General features: G+C 51.1%; 1 protein-coding gene across 1 annotated transcript in view; it reads left to right on the forward strand.

The window, feature by feature from the left end:
• CACNA1C (calcium voltage-gated channel subunit alpha1 C) overlaps positions 1–20,392 on the forward strand; it is a 609,830-nt gene that overhangs the window by 523,920 nt on the left and 65,518 nt on the right. Inside the window, exons 23-30 of the mRNA XM_063076446.1 lie at positions 1,885–1,991; positions 4,221–4,308; positions 4,830–4,937; positions 5,752–5,804; positions 6,105–6,251; positions 7,617–7,818; positions 9,197–9,355; positions 9,938–10,048. Of these exons, the coding sequence (XP_062932516.1) occupies positions 1,885–1,991; positions 4,221–4,308; positions 4,830–4,937; positions 5,752–5,804; positions 6,105–6,251; positions 7,617–7,818; positions 9,197–9,355; positions 9,938–10,048 (975 nt within the window). The remainder of the gene's footprint in view (positions 1–1,884; positions 1,992–4,220; positions 4,309–4,829; positions 4,938–5,751; positions 5,805–6,104; positions 6,252–7,616; positions 7,819–9,196; positions 9,356–9,937; positions 10,049–20,392) is intronic.

Consider the following 20,392-nt stretch of genomic DNA (forward strand, 5'->3'; position numbering starts at 1 on the left):
CTGACAAAACCAAGCCCAAAGCCACAGGCAGTCCACCTGCCTGAGGAATTCTTTTCCCAAATGCAGAGGTCTCTGCTGGAGTTCGGTAGTAGCCTCAGAGGATCCAAGCCAGGAGCGAGGGAAGATCAGGCCCAGCCCTTCACTGAGATTAAAAGGCAGCAAGGGAAGGTGCTTGGCCTTCTGCAGGCATGGAGGGCTCTTGTGTTAACATGAACCACGGGAGCCACCTGAGTCCAGCCTCTGGAGTCCCAGGTCTCCACTGAGGGACAGGGTAGGGAGCCTTCCAGATGGCAGGTCATCGAGAGAGATGTGCAACTATACCCCTGCAACCTTTTATATAATCTACCCACTGCTAAAAACCGTTGCAGAGCACAGGTGCTTGAGTCCCCTGTGGCCCTTGCTGCAAGAGATAGATGGAAGGAATTAGGTTGCAAGAGCTATTTTTGCCAATTTTCCTCTGTGTTTGCTTTTGAATTGCTCTATGGACTTGCCGTCCTGGGCATGCTCTGATTCCAGAGAGATAAACTGGACCCCAGATGACCAGGCAGCCACTCTCAGCTTCTCAACCTTCAGCTTCAGATTTTTCCCTGTGGTTGGCACCTCACTGCCCACAGCCTTTCACAGCCTTTATCCTCAATATCCACGGGCCCTTGATTCAAGCAGCAAAATGCGGAAGGCTGTTTGCTGAGCGCCCAGCTCAACACCAAGCTCTGAAGGGTGTAGTAACGGTCAAGTCCTGTCGCAATCATCATTTTATGTGTTTTCCTTTCAGAAGTTTTCAAAGGGCTTTCACACTGGTTTTTTGTATGAGCCTCACAAACAGCAAATAGTACAGAAAAGAAACTGAACTTCCCTCGTATGGAATAATCTAGGATTCAAATCCAAGCCATAGAGACAGTGAACTCTTCTGAGGAGCTGACTCTGCAGGATAGTGTTCTAAGTGTTTTACATGCATTACTCCATTGACGCTTGCAACCCTAGGAGGTAGATGTGATCTTTATCCTCATTTTGCAAATGAGGAAACTGAGGCACAGAGAAGTTAAGTATCTTGCTGCAGGCCACACAAATAAGATATCATAGGGTTGGGATTCAAACCTGGTCTGGCTCCAGGGTCTGCGCTCTTGACCACTGCTCCACACTGCCCTTCTCCACACACAGCTCTTTCCCTTGGAGGACCCCAGATGCAGTCTAGGAGCAACACAATAGAATTAAGTTTAGAATATTTACATCATAAGCACTGTTTGAGGCCAGGAAGTGGAGGAATGCTAGTTGCCAGAGTTACTGGTAGAACTTCTCACTGGGCACTAGGGTGACCAACTGTCCCGGTTTGCCTAAGAGGGGGGTTTCCTAAGACACAGGACTTTCAGCGATAAAGCCAGGCAAGTCCGGGGCAAACCGGGACAGTTGGTCACCCTCCTGTGTGTGTCCCCATCTTCCCCAGATGCCTGTTGCTCTCAGCTGGCCCTGAGGGCAAGAAAATGTGGAGAGGGAGTTGGGAAATGTGCATAAAAGGGAAACCCAGCCTGAGTGAGAGCAGCAAAAGGCCCTGCAGGGCTGGAGCTGTGGACTTGTGACGAGGACCAGTGGAAAGTTAGAGAGGGGTGGTGGGGGCCATTGGAAAGGGCTTTGAGTACAGGACTGAAGGGCCTGGCATGGTCTGGGAGCTGTCTGGAGCCATTTACGCCCCGAGCTGGGGAGCGCTCTGCTGGCCGTGGGAGCGCTTGCGGGGCCCTTTCTTGGCACTGCGTCTCCTTTTTAGTCCTTCCTGTTCCCCTGGGGCAGTGCTTGGGACCTGCTCCAGGGGTGCTGTGGGAGGAAGAGGGCTTGGGGTCTCTAGCACGTGGGTGGGCAACTCATACTCAGTCTCTCTGTGCCTCCCCGCAGATGACTGCCTATGGGGCTTTCCTGCACAAGGGCTCTTTCTGCCGGAACTACTTCAACATCTTGGACCTGCTGGTGGTCAGCGTGTCCCTCATCTCCTTTGGCATACAGTGAGTAGGGCTCCCTCCGCCCAAGTGGGGGCATGCAGCTGGGAGTAGGTGTCAAAGAGGACGTTCCTGCAGGGCCACTGCAGTGTGACAGTGACGTGCCTGGGGTGGGACCTCTGAAGTCGTGCGCCATGGCAGCTTCGATTTCTCATGTCCATGTCCTCAATGGTATGACACTTGGGGGTATGTTGATCCAGCAGGAATGTGTTTAAGTATCTGGATTTTGCTATGACAGACAGGGCCAGGCCCAGTTATAAAGAAACAGTCATCTCTAATACCTTCCTACCTCCTCATCCATGCGCCCAGTGTCCTTGGCTGCCCTTCAGCTGCCATGAGCCTGCCATTTGCCATGACCTACCCTGACCTCTGGTCCATCATCCCTCCCTTTCTCTTACCTCTTTCTCCAGTCTAAGCACCTGGGGTGTGTGTATGAGAGAGAGAGAGAGGACTGATTCTCAGTCTTGGCTTTACAGTGAAATTACCTGGATAGATTTAATTTTCATTTAATTGGTCTGAGGTACAGTCTGGGCTTCAGGAATTTAAAAAGCTCTCCAGAAGATTCCCCCATACAGCCAAGGTTGCAAACCTTTGTCAGGTTTAAAAGGATCTGCCTCAAGTTCCTAACATGTGATAATGTGAATCCTGCACTCTTTCTAATCGCTTTCACATGCACATTCTTCTACAGTCCTCACACAAAAACCTGCGAGAAGGGCCGGCAAGTGCTGATGTCACCATTTTATTGATGGGAAAACTGAGGTCCAGGACATCATGGGACTTGCTCAAGGTCATACCAGTGGCAGAGAAAGTCCTGGGTCTGACTTCCCAAGGGTGTTTTCATGGTCAGCCCACATAGGGTGGAGATGGGGGACTTGGGAGTGAGACCCTTTTGTGTGATCATCAATTATGTTACCCAGAACTTTTTGCCTGGTTGCCTACAGATCTAGATTTTAACCCCAGCACTCCCAATAAATCACTATTTAACCTTGAACCAAGAATTTCTCCTCTTTAGTCTGCATTTTCTCCATCTGACCTTTAAATCCCTTCCATACAAACTGACTCCCTCCCAGAGATACTGTGGGAGAGATGCAGTGGAGATAAGAAAGCCCTCTGAACTGTGGAATAAAAGAGCCATGAGCCAGAGAGATCAGACTTCTGCCAGCTCCCACCTGAGCCTGCCATCCTAGCCACACAAGGAATAAAGTCAGCAGTTGCAGACATGTCACACAGTTTTTAGGTCCCCAGGCAGGTCTGAGGCACTCCGAATGCTTGAGAGGATGTCTCCCAGACTGTTTGCATGCGAGGGTGGGGAAGCCTTTCAGAGTTGCTCACCAGCCTAGAGTGGTCAGCCAGCCCCCCTGGGCTGGATGGATAACTTTGGAAACCATCCAGGCATCTTGCTGAGGGGCCTGGGGGGACCTGCCCCTGACTCCCCCTTTCCACCAGGGAACGACACTTCCTGAGGCTATCAGAGGTCTGGCTTGGCCTTAGCGTCCCGGGTGTGTGGGACCTGCTGCACAGAGACCGTTCTCTCCTGGAGTGCTGAGTGTGCCGTGAGCCCAGGAGGGTTTACACACCCATGTAATGGTCAGCTACCTGGGATGTGTGTCTGCAGATGAGCCCCAAAACCTCACCTCCTCACAAGCACTGCCTCCAGCCACAAGGCCAGAAGCTTGCACTTCCACAACTGCAGTGATGTCTTCAGCAGGCGTAATAACAAAAGCACCATTTATTCAGTGTATAATATGTGCCAAGCACACAGCTAGGTTTTTCCCATAAAATCTCACTTAATCCCTGCAACAACCTTATGAGCTGATTACTGCCCCATTTTACAGATTAAGAACTAGGGCTCAGAAAAGGGAGTTTGTCTTCAGTGACCTGGCTGGCAGGTGGCAGTGCTGGGGCTTGAATTCAGGTGTGGCGTGCTCTGAATCTCCCTTCCTGGACACTGCAGATGCCTCTGGGCAGCACGGTATATTGCTAATGACTCAACTCTTCACTTCTCATATTATTTTCTCACCAACAGCAAAGTCCCAGGGTCATAGGCAGGCTCCAGGTTCTTCTGGGGTGAGAGACAGGAGTAGGGAATGGTCCCAGAATGGGAAAGTCTTCAAGACAGACTTCACATGGCCTTGAGTCCGCTTGGGCTTAGCCTCAGGACGCCACCTTGCCACCTTGCCACTTTGCGCCCTGCTCCTCCAGAAGCTCACTGCCCTGCCCTGTTGCTCTCCCCAGATCCAGCGCAATCAACGTTGTGAAGATCTTGCGAGTTCTCAGAGTACTCAGGCCCCTGAGGGCCATCAACAGGGCCAAGGGGCTAAAGGTAAGTGGGTGGGCCTAGAGGGAGCCTTTGCCCAGCGAGCATCCCCCAGTCTGTCAGCTGGGGCAAGCTAAGCTGAAGGTTGGCAGGAGGAGGTAATGGCCAGGCCAGTGCTGCCATGTCGGAGCATGGACTCTGGCCCCTCTTCAGGCCCTGGTTCCATAGTGAGCAGAATGGTAATGGAGACAGCTATCCCAAACCTGAGTTCCCAAGCAAAACTTTGTGAAGGGGAGATCCCCACACAAACCTAGAGCCCACACGAGGCTACAAGGTTCCTATATTCCTACCACTGTACAATTTTAAGTTAGCAGGGCCCTTATCCTTATAGTCACCTAGAGTCCAGTGGGGGACTTTGTGTCCTGACTGGTTCTGCCACTCACCATGTGACTTTGGGAAGGTTGCCTTGCCTCTTTGAGCCTGATTTCCCTGACTTGTGGCAAGGGGCTGCCTGCTCTACCTCCCTGGAGGAAGAGGCTCCTGGCGGCTCCCGACTATGTCCTGCCCCTGCTCCTGTCCCGCTGCAGCACGTGGTTCAGTGTGTGTTTGTTGCCATCCGGACCATCGGGAACATTGTGATCGTCACCACGCTGCTGCAGTTCATGTTCGCCTGCATCGGGGTCCAGCTCTTCAAGGTGAAGTCTTGGCTCCAATTTATGGTGCTGATTCCCAGGAAAGGGGACGGGTGGGAACAACAAAAAGAGGACAGTAGCCCGTGTTAGACTTGGGATGAATGTAACCTCCAGCCACATCCCTGCTTGGGCTTCCCAGACCAGAGGAGGGACTGGCCGGAAGGAGGTGTTGCTCCACTAGGCCAGAGGCCCTCACCCTCTCGCTTGGCCTGCCCTTCCTTCTGGCAAGAAAGGGAGAGTGGCCTTCAACTTCTGGAACCTCCGTGTCAGTTGCTTGCTTACAACCTGCAGCGGTTACTCACTGTGAACAGTGTCAGGGGCACCGTCACCCCTTGCTGTCACAGCCCTGCGTCTGTCCACATCAGCGCCCACTGCTCCTGACAAGGCCCCTCGGCTACCACGAAGCCAGTCACCTCTGTGGTTTCTGCTCTCTTATGCCTTAGTCCTTTCGTCTGCCCTTCTCCCCGCTGCAGCACTCTTCCCTGCCCTCCCTCCCCCCAATGAGCCTGCACTGATCTCCTCCACCTGACCATCCCTCCAACCCAGCCCCACTTCTTCCACCCTCCTCACGGACCTTCCCAGAGAGTCCATCTCTCATGGTTGGCGCTCCCTCCTTTGCATTCCCACGGCACTCGCAGCACTGAGTGTCTTTCTCACTGTATGTGAGTCACGTCACCCACCTGGATTCTGCTCTCCTAGCACTCTGTACCACACAGAGCCCAGCGCTTTGCCAGGCTATGGGAGGCTCACTGATTGTTTGTTAATTGACTCATTGATTAATGAACATCTCCAATCACTATGTTCTTCTGCCTTCCAGGGAAAGCTCTACACCTGTTCAGATAGTTCCAAGCAGACGGAGGCGGAATGCAAGTGAGTGTAGACTGCAGGGTATCCAGCGCCAGGGCTGGTTGGCTCTGGGAGGTGGGTGACTTGTCCTGAAGGAGGACAGCTCATTTTTTCTCAGTACAGAGTGGCCGCTGCACTGTTACCCACATGCAGTCCAGTCTCATGACATGACATCTTACATTACCTCTCTCTGAGGTTCTACCCACTAAAGTTCTTCCCCAGGGCTAGGACTGTCCTGTCCCACCCGCATGCCAGGAGTCGCTGGTGAGTCAGGCATAAAGGGAGATGGGAGATCCCAGAACTAACCATCTCCTGCTCTCTCAGGGGCAACTACATCACGTACAAAGACGGGGAGGTCGACCAGCCCATCGTTCAGCCCCGCAGCTGGGAGAACAGCAAATTTGACTTCGACAATGTGCTGGCGGCCATGATGGCCCTCTTCACCGTCTCCACCTTTGAGGGGTGGCCCGAGTGAGTGTGCAGGTCGAGGCCCATCGCCTGGGCACAGGGGGCCAAGACCCTGGCCTCCCACCCACTCCCAGTGTACTGTTCTTATCCTGCACTCCTTCCAAGAGGCCACACCTGCCTGTGTTCTCCCCAGGCAATAAGCGTGTTTCCAGAACAGCCTAGAGGCTGTGGTCACTGCCAAAATGTAGACTCTTCTTTTTCCAGAAGGTGCTAACATTCTAGAAACTCCAAACAAAAATGAGGGTTTTTTTTTTTTTAGCTGTTTCCAGCCTCAGTGTGAGCCACAATGTCAGGGGTCTCTGTCATGTCCCTCATGGCACCTGAGAATGGGGTGTGAGGAGAGTTTCTCCAGGTGTGGGCCCTTGGATCACCATGGGATTCAAGATTACCACTCCCAGCTGCACTCAGGGTGGGTAAAGGTGCAGAGATGTTTGTTGTACCACACTCTGCCCCAGCCCCACAGAGAAAGCCTGGTCTATACTTAGAGTGGAAAGGAAGAAATGGATGGAGGCCTGGGGCCTCTCCCCTGCAGAGGCCATGCTTGCACACCTGGGTTGGCCTGTGGCCTTTTCACTCTGTCACGTCTGCCAATCAACTTGTCCATCAGGTGCTCCATGTGTCCTTGTATAGACACCTGCTTTCCCCCCAGTATGGATTCCAAGGAAATTATAATCTAAACGTCAGAAAATTCCATGTATTTCTAAGTCAACAATAGCACATGGATCATAGATGAGAGTCAACACAACCGTGTAGTACAATACAGGTGATACTAGAGAGTAACCGAGCACCCTCTGGGTTACAGTGGAAAAGGGGGAGATAGTCCCTGTCCATGGAGAATAACAAGCTTGACAGGGTGCACAGCCCAGGCCCGAGTGAATGGCACACATGTGTAAACCACTTAAGTACAGACCAGACTGTTATTGAGGATCTGAGTGAGCATGGGTCATGTTAATACTTTTATTTAAATGGATATTTGCTCTCACATAAGTTTATTTTTTGTTCTCTCTAACATCCTCTGAGTCCATGCCAGTTTGTAAAGCTGTTTCAATTTTGGCCAATATTTCTAGTATTCGAAATCAATGTCCATGATTCATATTACATTTAAGTAGTTCTTGACAGTCAGGAAAGCCAGGAATTACTGTCTCCATTTACAGATGAAGAATCTGAATCTCAGAGAGGTTAAGTGATTTGCCCAAGGTCACACTCCAGTAAGTGGCACAGCCAGGACTTGAGCCCAGAGCTTCTGACTCCCAGCCTAGCGCACTTCCAGCACCCCGACCCCAGGGGTCCCTAGGAGCAGTGGTGCCATCTTCCACCAAGGTGACCTGCTTCTTCGGTTCCCTCTGTGGGGCCCATCTCCTCCTCCAGGCTGCTGTACCGCTCCATCGACTCGCACACAGAAGACAAGGGCCCCATCTACAACTACCGCGTGGAGATCTCCATTTTCTTCATCATCTACATCATCATCATTGCCTTCTTCATGATGAACATCTTCGTGGGTTTCGTCATTGTCACCTTCCAGGAGCAGGGGGAGCAGGAGTACAAGAACTGTGAGCTGGACAAGAACCAGGTAGCTTTCCGGGGAGGGAAGGGGGCGGGCGGGTGGAGAGCCGCCAGGCTGCTAGAGGAACACAGCACCCAGCAGCCCAAGGCCAACCCAGAAGAGAGGTCACAGTCAGAGGAGGGACCTGCATGGTCACCAAGATCGCCTGTCCACTCCTCAGCAAGGACAGGGCTTTCAGTCTCTGTGAGGGGCCTGTGTAAAAGCAAGCCAAATCCTCACAGACTCCAGTCAGGCAAATGTGCTTGGCCCACAGATATTGTTAAGCCTCTACTTAAGGCTACTCTCTGATAGGCCCTGTGAAAAAAAATCTTGCACCCTACCTAGAAGTAGACAAGATAAAAGTTCTACTCCTAAGTGGTTTCTTAAGTAAAACACAGAGGCCTGTGCAGGAGGGGGGCAGGAAGGCAGCTTAAGTGGGGGTGAGATGGTGATGCCGAGGCCTATGGCACATTCCATGAACTGCCCACTGCAACAAGGGATGCTGGGGGTGGGACATGGCTGTGGTCAGTCCCCAGCTGGGTTCCCAGCAGGAAGAGTCCATGTGGAGACACACTCCTGACTGGGAATAAGTATTGCTTATGTATGGGGGGCATGACACAGTGTGTCCAGGCAGCCGAGCCCTCATGGGTTTCCATGTCTACACTGGAAGCTTAGACACATCACTCTGGCTGCCTTGTGGACTTTAGATCAAAAGCAAGACAGGAAAGGGGAAAGTCAATTAGGAAGTGTAGGTGAGAGATGATAGACACATCAGGTTAGTGATAGCAGAGGTGGAAAGAGTAGGAGTTAGAATTGGTAAGGCTTAGAAACTGGACATGGAGGCTGAGAGGGAGAGAAGAGGTTGAGTGACTCCCAGTTCCTGATTTGAGAACCTGGGCGCAGTGCAGAGAAATGAACCGGATCTTTGCCGAGTCCCGAGAATCTGGTTGGCCCAAGAGATCCTCCCTATTAATGAACGATGTTTTCTGATCTTGCGAACACGGGCAAATAAAGAAGATGGATTTAGTACCCCAAGGAGAGTGTGTGGCTTAGGAAATAATCAGTGAGAAGACTGTCAGGCAATCAGCAAGTATTTAGCAAATGCCAGCTTCCTGCCTAGCGTGTACCAGGCATTATCAGGCTGAAGAAGAGGACACACCTGCTCCTTGCCACGATCTAGAGAAGGAGATTTGACTGGAAGGGACTGCCTCTTTGATTAAGGGAACGATGAAAAATCAAAACATTTTCCAAATCTCAAACATGTAAGTGAGCTAGAGCAAGAAATTGTTTTTCTGACCTCCAGAGAACCCTACCCCATCTACATCCTACCCTTCTCTGCCATCCCTACATCATCCGGGAAGCTAACCCCACTCTCTCCATTCCTATGCCCCTGCCTCCCTCCTAGCGACAGTGCGTGGAATACGCCCTCAAGGCCCGGCCCCTGCGGAGGTACATCCCCAAGAACCAGCACCAGTACAAGGTGTGGTACGTGGTCAACTCCACCTACTTTGAGTACCTGATGTTCGTCCTCATCCTGCTCAACACCATCTGCTTGGCCATGCAGGTCAGTCCAAGGGGAAGCCTGGTCCCATGATGCCTGCACAAGGGAGAGTGCTATGGTATAAAGTGCAAAGGAGCCGCATGACTGTCTCAGTCTATCATTCTCCTGGTACCAAGGGAGGCAGGAAGCAGAAGGGCTGTCCTCTTCTCCCAGTGGAAGGAGGACGAGTGTCCTTCTCAAGGGTGCACTCTGCCCTAGGGCCCTGGGTTGATAAAATGCAGAGTCAGGAAACAGAAACAGAGAGTCAGCTCCAAGTGCTCATTAGTCAGGACGGCATGGATTCTGCATCCACCCATCTTCAGGGAGCCTTCTTGAGTGCCAGAGGTCTCCATAAAGTCAGTGCAGCCAACCAAAGAAGGAACACAACACTCTGCCATCCTCTGCTTCCAGAGATGGCAGGGAAGGGAAGAGCTGGTCAGCTCTCCCGAGTCCACCTGGGTGTCCACGGAGAGGTGGACGGCCTTCTGGGGGTTGGTGCCAGGAAGATCTCTGCTGAGATGAGAGCCTCCGAGAAGGCTGGACAAAGGTTCGGGGGAGTGGGGCTATCCCTGCCTAGCTTTTAAGCTCCTCCCTTCCCCCACCCAGCACTACGGCCAGAGCTGCCTGTTCAAAATCGCCATGAACATCCTCAACATGCTCTTCACCGGCCTCTTCACCGTGGAGATGATCTTGAAGCTCATTGCCTTCAAACCCAAGGTAGGCCTCTGAGAAAGGGCCTCTGGTTCGCCGGCATCAGAGGGTGGAGGAGAAGGGGTGGGGGGAGCGCAGAGAGTGGAAGAAGGACAGCGAGGGGAAGAAAGCTCCAACTCTTGCACCTGCCAGTGTCAAACCAGGCCAGCCTAGAAACAGGCTTGGTTCACGGTCCTGGCTGGGGCTGGGATGCACAGGAAGCAGACCCTCCCTGGCTGAGCCTCTCCTTCATGGAGAGGCAGATGATAGTCCTTCTCCCCCCGTCCCCCAGCACATAATCTAGAACAAACTGTCCCCACAGACTGGCAAACCAAACCTCTCAAGCCCAGCCCCCCAGATCCACTCAGGCCTCTCTCCTACCATCAGCCACACAAATGAACCTCATGTAAAAAATTCAGCCGGGGCCGCATGTGCTCAGGGCTCAGGCTCCAGGTTCCAGCCTGTGGGAACCTCACATTCCCTGCCTCAGAGGCTCTGTCATTGCTCCATATATCCCACAGTGCTGCAGATTTCTCTGCATTGCTCCTTGTAAGGGAGAGAAGATCAGGAACATTGGTGGATGAGGCAGGGTAGGGAAGGTTACTGTCACTTTGGATTATCTGTGCCTTTCCTGACCAGCCACACCTCCCTTGTCCTGGACACTGGAGGAGCAGAACTGCGTCACCTTTTGGAGAGCAATGAGAAGACAGGGGTTCTAGGAGAATCGTGCAGTTACAGACTTGAGAAAATCTCCCCAGCTTCTTGAACCTTCTCTTCCCCTCCTTTACTAGTTTTCCCAGGTGCGACACAGATCACCAGGAGGCAAAAGGGAAGATCCCTGGCCATATTCTATTTTGTTCAGATTTTTACTTGTCCCAGGACTTATAGGGGTTGGGGGCCCTCCTTAGCCATTGTTCATGGACAGGAAACCCATAGCAGTCTTATTAATGTACTGCGTGCTGCATGTGCATGAGGCATGTAACCCTCAGACATCCCTGGAACAGAGGTGTTGGCATCCCCGCTGCGGGGAGGAGGGAGTGAGGCCCGAGCACTGAGTGCGGATGTGCATTGCCCCACTGTGAAGTAGCAGGGCTGGGACTGTCAGTGTGTTCTCTGCCGCAGTAAGCTGTCAGCAGGCATTCTTCCATGGCAAATGCTCTGCTGGATACTTTTCAGAAAGAGGGAGACGATCTTTGAGGAACTAAAAAGGTAAGACAGATAATATTCTTACAATGCTGATCCTTCTTCTCAAAGGATGCCTAGGGATCTTGGCTAATTTTCAGAGAATTAAGACTCCTGATGAACGTCATTTTGTCATCATAATGGTGTTTTCCTACCTCCTTCAGAAAAACAAATATATCCTTTTTCACTGTCTCTTCTAAGTCCAGTCCCATGTAGGCACACAAATTTCATCCTTCCCTAAAGAGACACCCTGAGTTGCCCTGGCCCGTTCCCTCTGCCCATGCCTAATCCTATTCTAAGCCCCCTGGCCCAGGAGCACTGACAGGCCCAACACCCATAACAGCACAACCAGGCAAGTCCAGGAATGTAGGAGCACTGCCAAGCTGAGCTTCCATCTCAGATGGCACCCTTCAGGAGGGAAATGGGCATCATTTTCATCTGGTGTCATGAGACATATGGCTTAAATATTTCAAAGCCTTGAGTCATTCGACAGTTGACCCAGACGTGTTTCTGATGATGCCTCAGGGTATCTGCAGAGCCTGCAGTGGACTTTCTGAATCATGTCTCATGAGCACAGGAGAGGTATTGGACAACTTTCCCTAAAAAGCACATGAAATTGACACCTGCAGGAGCCCCAGCCTGAAAGACACTCTACCTAAATCCTGCAAATCAAGGAACAAGCCAGTTTCCTGGGAAGTAACCAGCTGGGGTGGACTCAACCATAAAAAGTGTCTCCTACTTTCCTCAACCCATGGCTTTCTATTATGAGAATACAGAGCAAAGTAAGGGACTCTTTCCCCAAAGAAGGAAGAGAGCCATCCTGGGGCCATTTGTATTCAATTGATCAGGGGTATAAAAGGAAAGGAAAATGGATCTTTTCTATGAATTCCCCCAAAGGGACTTCTGGCAATAGAGGGGTATGGGCCACTGGATCTGGCTGGCCAGGGAAGGCTGGAGCCTCCCTACACTCTGTTCCTCATTAAAGAATAGACTCCAGGAAAAACACCCCCAGATTTTAGACAGAAAACCAAACCAGAAACCTCTTGAAGCTCTGGTAGAAATATCCAGCTGAATCTGGCCCAAGAATCATGGCTCCTTCAGTGACCTGAAATGCATATAGCTTTCCTACCTCACCATTGACCAGGATCCTGCCACACTTTTAATTCACTGGCATGGTTCATATGTGCCACGAATGAGTTTGCCCTTCTAAGCATGAGCTATGTGAGTGCAGCTGGGCAGCGAGCGTGTGGAAGATCGGTGCTTACCACAGTCAGGGAGAGGCCATCTGAAGCTGTCATGGCTTGAATTTTTCTCTCTGTCCCCTTAGTCTGCAGTGGGTCAGTTTGTACTCTGGCTTCATTCTTTCATTGTCTCCCAGTGATTGGCGGTCCCAGTTTCTTCATTTCTATCTGTTCTCCTCACCATCTGTGGACAATGAATTTACTCAAATAAATCCCTGCGCCAAATCCAACTTCCCCACTCCTTAGATTCACACTCTGTTCACAAAAAAGTTAACAAAAAAACAGAAGTGAATTTAAACCAGTTTAGATTAATTCTGCCCCCTGCAAAATCTCAGGTGTCTTGTGGAGAAGGTCTGAAGAGAGTAAGATAGATAATAGTGTATTGATCTAGATGCTTAATAGCAAGCCAGAGGAGCTTTCTTCTCTAGAAGTAGGAGATAACTACATGGGACTAATGGGGTGGTGCTGGGCCCTACGTGATTGTGCAGGACCAGGTTGGTCAGCATGAAAAGTTTTGGTTGGATGGTCTGAAGGTAACTAAATAGCTGAATTGTTCTGCTATCATGAACTGAAATTCAGCAGCAAAGACAGGGAAAAAAATTTTAAGATACCCTCATGACAAGCACTGAGAAATATCCAATGCCTAGGAATAAATCTAACAAAAAATGACCAAGATCTCTGCAGAGAAAACTACCAAACTTTATAGAGAGAAATTGAAGAAAAGACAAGAGCAAGGGACAGCTAGTAAGGACGCTGAGCTGAAGCAGGGCAAGCATCTCCTCCTCAGCAGCAGGGGAGTCAAGAGTCCCCCCAGCATGAGGTTCCTGGCTCCTGCCCTCCCCACGGTCTCCACATGGGTCATGGAGGGCTAGAAAAGCAGGACTGCAGCTCTGAGGTTGACCTCAGCCCTCCCCCCGGGGCTTTTTCACTGGGCAGCTGCCCAGTTGGGGGGAGAGGCCGTCCTCTCTGCTTCTTCGGGTTTCCCCAAGGGGAGGACGCTGGCAGCCCTCCGTGATCAAAGCCTTGGCCTCCCTCTCTACTTTCTCCCAGCCTGCCAAGAGTCCGGAGAGGAGAATGGAACCAAAGTGAAAACACGGCCCAGCCCCAGCTTTCTTGAAGAAGAACAGCTGGCGCTTTGGGGCTCACTTTCATGGTGCATGACAAATTAGGCCCCAAAGGCATTTTAAACCTAAGAGATGAAGCAAAGCCTCTAGACCAGCACTGCCTACTAGAACGTTCTGTGGTAACAAAAGTGCTCCATGCATGCCATCTATCATATAGCCTCTAGCCTCCTGTGGCCACTGAGCACTTGAAGTGTGGCTCGTGCAGCTGAGGAATGCCGTTCTATTGTATTTATTTTCATTAACTTAGATTCACATTTACACAGCCCTTTTGGCCAGCAGCTACCACGGCAGGCTGCACAGCTCCAGGCCCGCTTCCTTCCCGTGTCTGTCTGGGATTCTTCAGCCCAGCTGCTCCGGCTTCACGGAGCCAGATGGTTTATCTCATCATCCCTACCTTTTCTCTATCTGGTGATTTTCTGCCAGAAATTGGCTCACATGTAGCGTAACCCTTCTTGACAAGGTTAGACAGTGTCTTGCTCTGGGATCCCCAGTGTGGGTTTCCTCCTCATTCTGTCGGTTCCCCCGTCGTCCCTGGATCTCCCTGTCCTTGGCAGCCACAAGTGCCATAGCCCTTTCCCTGCAGAATCTTCCCCACCCAGTTCCTGAACTGGTCCTAACAAAGGCAGAGAGCACTTTCAAAGCTCCATGCCTGCAGGTATGGTCTGGAATTAGTCTTGCTGCTGTAGGCCCAATATAGGTGTGTCCCTGGTGAGTCTTGGAGCACCAGATACTCTTTTTCCTGGTTTGTTGGACTTGTGACTAGGTTTCCTAATTAGCATTTTAGTGCCCTAGTGACACTGAAGTCTGAGAGCCCGAATCCCCTATCTGGTTCTTATCGGACCCTTGCCCTGGATGCAGAATCTGGCCAGAGAACCCCTGCCTAATGGTCTGATGTCACTTCCATGGTGGGGCAGCTTTCCCACCATGCCATCTCCCTGCCTGGCCCTGCCTAGTCTCCCGGCCCTGGCCCATGGCCTCTGCTGCCAGGCCCAGCATGCCTGCAGCAACCATCAAAACTGTCTGGGCTATGGCTCCTTCTGCCTGCCCCTAAATGGAGGCTTTGGCAAACATTTTCAGAATATCAGCTAACAGTGGGGCAGTAATTCAGCTGCCACCATATTTTCTATGCTTTGGGGACTTTTTTGAAGCCCCCATTATCTTTCAGAAAAGAGGGACTGAGGGCAGCGAAGCTGCGGCTGCTTCTCCAAGGGCAGACAGGCAGAGCATGTGAGGCTGGCAGCACCATGGGTGCTCTCAAAGAGCCCAGCTCCTCCTGCCTCAGCATGTCATCCTGAGGGGCCACCAATGGACCCCTCAGCACTTGCCTTGGCCGGGAGCGAGAGATGAGTTATGACTAGCAGGTAGCCTGGCTAAATGAGATGCTAGCAGAATTGGAGCTACTCGGACCATGGAGCTCAAATGCTGTCTCTTTGTTGGGGTCACAGCACGGCACGGCACTGGGCGTGGCCTTGCTCTGGTCTCAGCAACATATGCAGCAGCCAAGCTATGAGAAGGCAGAACTGGGAGGCTCTCAAAAGGTCCCCTTAGTGATGGGCACTGTGGAGCTCTCTAGCCAGGGCCAGTCTGCTCTGCATCTTGAAAGTCTCTGAGCCTGAGAGAGGGTGTTGCTGGCTTGGACTTCCCATGCACAGAGGCAGCCTTGCTCTTACAGCCAAGTGTGCCTATGGGGTGCAGGGACCCCAGCTTCCAGTGGCTTCCAGAGCACTCTTTTCTCTGTCTACCCCATTGTTCTTAGGAATAGTTTTTGCTCTTGGGAATGATTGTCAACCCTGCCAAGGTGACAGTTTTTTTTTTGGCGGGGTGGGGTGTACCAGAGCATGGGGTCAGGATATAAAAAGTCCTTGCCAGCTAACTTTTTTCACTGGGCTTGTGTCAAAAGGCACAGATAAGGGCTGAGCCGGTGATCTAAGTCCATACAGGACAGGCAGCAGGAAGGCTGGGGGCCGGGGGGTGGTGCACGGGGAGTACTCAAGCGAGCACTCACTACAGCAGAGAACTGCAGCAGTCAGCTTCTCAGTCTACCATCAGCTCTGTCCTCATCTAGAAGAACCTTCTTTCCTTAAAGACCCAGCATCTGGCTTCCCTTTGGCAAATAGCTTTCTTTCCTCACACAGCCAGGAGACACCGTGGCCCACATCCTTCAGCCAGCTTGTGTTCTCCAGGGGCATCCATGCCATTCAGTCCAAACCTTTCAGGCGTGGACCCGCGGCACGAGGTGTTGGAGTGTTTGTCTCCAGGAGTCTCCCAGGAGGTGGACCAGGGCTCTGACTTCTGCTGGCAGTAGAAGTGGTGAGGGCAGCCTCATAAACCACTCAACTAGCAGATGTACTTGTCTGGCCCAGGGAAGAGAAACCCTTTTTACCAACTAAGTGGAAACCAGCCCTACTTTCCTACTCTGGCCAGGGTGTCAATTTGGATTGTAATCAGACACATTCTCTGTCCCCCAGAGGAGGCAAGTGGGGGGGCATGCCAAAGAATAGGCTCTAGAATGCTGCCCCCTGTGACAGAAACAGCCATGGGAGAGGAGGACACATGGGCACTAAGAGAAGCTGCTAGTCCACAGAAGAGGTCTGGCAGACACAGCCAAGGCCCTGAGCTACCCCAGGAGCACTGGGGAAGCCTGGACAGGCAAGTGAGAAAAAGGGCAGAGCCAGAACTCCCCTGATTGCCCCAGGCCAGGAGGACCCTGCAGCACACTCCACCACGCCTATGCGGCTGTTCCCAGGGTGGGAGAAACTCCACATGCTCTTCCAAAGGCTGGCAAGAGAAATTTCAGCACTCTGTTTAGAGCCCAGAATAGGGTGAGGAGAAGGGAGGAGAAAGCAAGATAACCAGCAGGAAAGGGTGCAAGTTGGGCCATTTCCTCTTTATAAAATCTGAGAATCTTCTAGAAACCATGGCTTGTTTTTTATGAACTAACAGCATTGCCACTGGAGTCTACTTTCTCTCCAGCTTTCCTTGGCCTCTCAGTGCACCACTCACCAGTAGCTGCCCTCTTCCAGGAATTTTGTCAGCCATACAGATGCAGTAGTTTTGAAGAGGCTTTAATTGTTACAAAGAAAATTTCACTTTTTCTTTGCTTGATCATCTGCTGCCCCCAGATCCCACCAAGAGAGAAAATTCTGGTAGATTGTGACCCAGGAAGCCCAGGTCCCACATCAGCATCACCTTGCATAAGCTGGGGGTGAGCGGGGAGTTGGGTGGGAAGCTCATACAAGCACTTATTCCACAAGCCATGTCTCAGCTTCTCTGTAAAATAGGAATACTTGCAAGCAGACCATGGCGAGCAAGGCCACATCTGCAGAAAGTGCATCCAGATGAAACTCGGCAGGATGCTGAGCCTGGGAGTCTGTACCTAGCCCTCTACCTCTGCCCAAAAGGAGCATCCCGTCCAGCTTTGCTGTGCGTGTTCTGGCCATCATCATGTTTAAGGAGATCCTTTTGCAATCCAGTGCTCTGCCATCTCTCATCCTAAAATCATTTAGTCTGTCCCTTCAGCCAGATTTCTGCCTCACACCATTATATAGTTTCAAGATTCACCTTAATTTATCCTTCAAGTTGGACTGTGTAAGACACAGCAGAAAGCATGCTACTAATGTCTGAAACTATCACTCACCCTTTTCTGTGGCTGATGCAACCCATTACTGGGCTTTATGAGATTTCAGCTCAGATCTTGGCCATTTTCTCTTTCTCTATCCCCTAGGCCTTGTCATTCTTCATATTATTTATTTCAAGAACTCTTTGCCTGTGTGCTGTTTGGCTAAAGTACACCAACAACCCAGCAGATATGTTACCAAACCTGGTGTGCTGGCAGTGAGAGCATGCAGGCTGGGGAGCCCACACCTCCTGACTGGCCCCATCCTGCATTGCCCAGAGCCCCCATGTCCCTGTCTCATTCATCACTGGAACACCCACTGTTCAGCCTGGTATTCATATTTCAACTTAAAAAAAAACAATCAATAAACACATTGACCCACTTTGTATCAATTCCTACCACTTAGCTTAAGTAACATTTAGAAACAAAGGAGTGTCTGTGATGAACCAGACATTGGGCCACATATTTTACTTTCTTTGTCTCATCCAATCCACTAAGCCAAGTGCTATGGTCCCATTTTACATGTGAAGAGAGTGAAAGTCAGGGAAGGGCTGAGTGACATGTCCAAGATCACAGAGCGAGGTTTTTGTTGTTTGTAATAAATACTTAATACTGTGCTTCTATACTCCGCCTGCTCTCAGCACCTTGACAAATACTAATTCATTTAATCATCATAACAACCCTGGTATTTTAGTGCAGGTGAAAGTGACTCGAAAGATAAACTCTTTCCATGCACCCCTTTGAAACAAGAGATGTGAGCAGGCTGTGTTGTTTCTAGGCACTTAGTGGGTCCTCAGCAGAGTTAGTTTTCTTCCTTATCAGAGGAGAGACGAGAGGCAAGCAAGCAAGAGGGAGCAGAGTGCATTCAATGTGTCTGCTCTGCTCCCGTGTCCTTCCACCTCCTTTGAGGCCCCTGCTCTCCCATCACTGTTCACTGACTGTTCTGTCTCCCTAGGTTGGTTTGGACCTCCTGGATTTCCTCTCCAAATCTGAACTGACAGGTACTTTCAGGAGAGGATAGCTGGGCTCGGGAAAAAAGAAAGAATAGCCTAATGCTACACACACATGCACACGCACCTGCATTGGGAAGATCTGCAAGTTGTGGAGACAAAAACCACATTGCTGAGTTCCCAGAAGGCAGGAGCTGTTTCATACTCATTTTTGTGTCCCACGAGAGGCACTCAGTGAGAGTTGAATGTGTGCATGAATGAATGCATGAGAATTATAGAACTGAGAACAAGAGAAGAGAGTCGGGATATTGTCAGAAAACATTAGGATCTTCCGTCAATGCAGAAATCTCTGCACATCCCTGCTTTCTGCCATAAGAGACTCCCTGTTTCTAGAGACAGCTCTGTCTGGAATCCCTCTTTAGACTCAATTGAAATGTGCCCTCTGTAACTTGCACTTGTCAGTGCTTCTTTTTCCATCGTTCCTTTCTGTAGATAGTTGTTGAGCACCTCAGTGATGATATTGAGACGTGGAATCGCCTTTGTAGGGCTCACATGCAGGACAGGAGACACCAATACACAAACACAGAGGTCAGAGATGGGGTACGTGCTGTGATGGGAAACAGGCCACCACAGGAGAGTGGTGGAAGAGGAGCCTATTTTGGATAAGGTGGTCAGGAAGGCACCTGTTTAACTGAACCCTGAAGGCTAAAAAGGAGGCAGAAGGAGAGCATTTCAGGGATAGGGGAGGGCAAAGGCCCTGGGGCAGGGGCCAGCTCAGCTTGTTCTGGGAATTGAGAACAGAGAGTGAAGAGGAGGAGTATGCCAGAGGACCACAGCAATGGGTGTGGGTTTACCCCCTCTGCCCTTGGACACCACAGGGGCTGGGTCATCGAGCATCTCTGAGCCAGTGTGCTGGCTGCCTAGCGAAGAATGGACTGCTGTGGGTGGGAGGGGAGCAGGTTGGAGCCCATTGCTGGAAACGCAGGTGACGGCAGTGGGGAGGGAGTGAGGGCAGCCAAGTCGTGACATCATCTAATGGGGAATCAGGCGTGAGGGAGGCAAGAGGAGTCAGGATGGCCAATGGCTCCCAGCTTGTCTCTGCATAGATGGAATGATGGGAGCCATTTGCTGAAATAGACAACAGGAAGAAACCAGTTTAGATGGGGAAATTGGGCATATATTAGGTTAAAAAAAAGTCCCATGGGCTGTTAAAATCTGGAATTCAGTCAGGTGGTCTGGGCTTGGGGATGTGTTCTAGGATTCAGCACCATACACTTTCCTCTGAAGATAGAAACTCCTAGAACCCTGCCCAGAAGCCTCTGTGTTCCAGGAGAAGAGAAGCTGGAGAATGGACAGAAGAGGAAGGAGGAGAAGGGAGAGAAGGGGAAAAAATGGGGTCTGGAGGCCAGAGCCAGGACAGCTTAGAAGGGGCTGAGGAAGAAGATGCTGTCCTTAGGATAACGGTGTGAGTGATTTTAGCCAGCTGCAAGGAAGAAGCTTCTAGAAACCGAGAGAATGCCAGAATGCCACCTGGCTGTCCAGAGGGCGGAGGGTTCTTAAAAGTGCAGTTTTTCCTCATCCACGCTCTCTCTTAGTAAGCACGACAGAGGCTCCCAACTATGTTCCTCTTTCTCCCGTGCTGGAAATCCTTGCCCAGGAGGGGCTCAGAGGCCAAGGCTTCTAGAGCTCACTGGACACATTGGCAAAGAAACCATTGTGTTCTGATTCCATAAATGGAATTTCTAAGACAGACTTTCTTTACTAAACTTCTCCTTTACTAAGAGGTTCTTTGCTATTAAAAAAAAACAAACAAAAAAAACAGTGGGGAGTACACCCCCTACCTGGTGCCTTAGCTAGGGACAAGTATTCTCATACAGTTGTCTGTATTCCTTCCAATCTTTCTCTCGCCCTGCCCCTCCACCCCCTCACCTCTGCTCTGCCCTCAGCAGTTAGGTCCACCCTGGGGCTCGAAGGCCTGGCTGGCTTAGTTCTCCTTCTCCTGACGGCCTGCAGCAGGGCCTCAGGGCGATCCTCAGAGCTCAGTGGCTATTCCCAGCCTCTTGGGGATGACCCTGGCCCCCGGCAAGAAATGCAGGCTCCTGGAGTCCTTTTGAGGAGGGAGATGTCATCCCCATGCAGTCATTTGCAGTGCAGGGAAATGCCCCAAAGTCTTCCAGGAGTCAGGTCTGGGCTGCTCATCACTGCTCAGTGTCCAGCCATGCTCTCAGGGAAGGTGTTCAAGAAGAGTCTACGATGTT

The sequence above is a fragment of the Cynocephalus volans genome, chromosome 1 (assembly GCF_027409185.1).
Source record: "Cynocephalus volans isolate mCynVol1 chromosome 1, mCynVol1.pri, whole genome shotgun sequence".
NCBI classification, from domain to species: domain Eukaryota; kingdom Metazoa; phylum Chordata; class Mammalia; order Dermoptera; family Cynocephalidae; genus Cynocephalus; species Cynocephalus volans.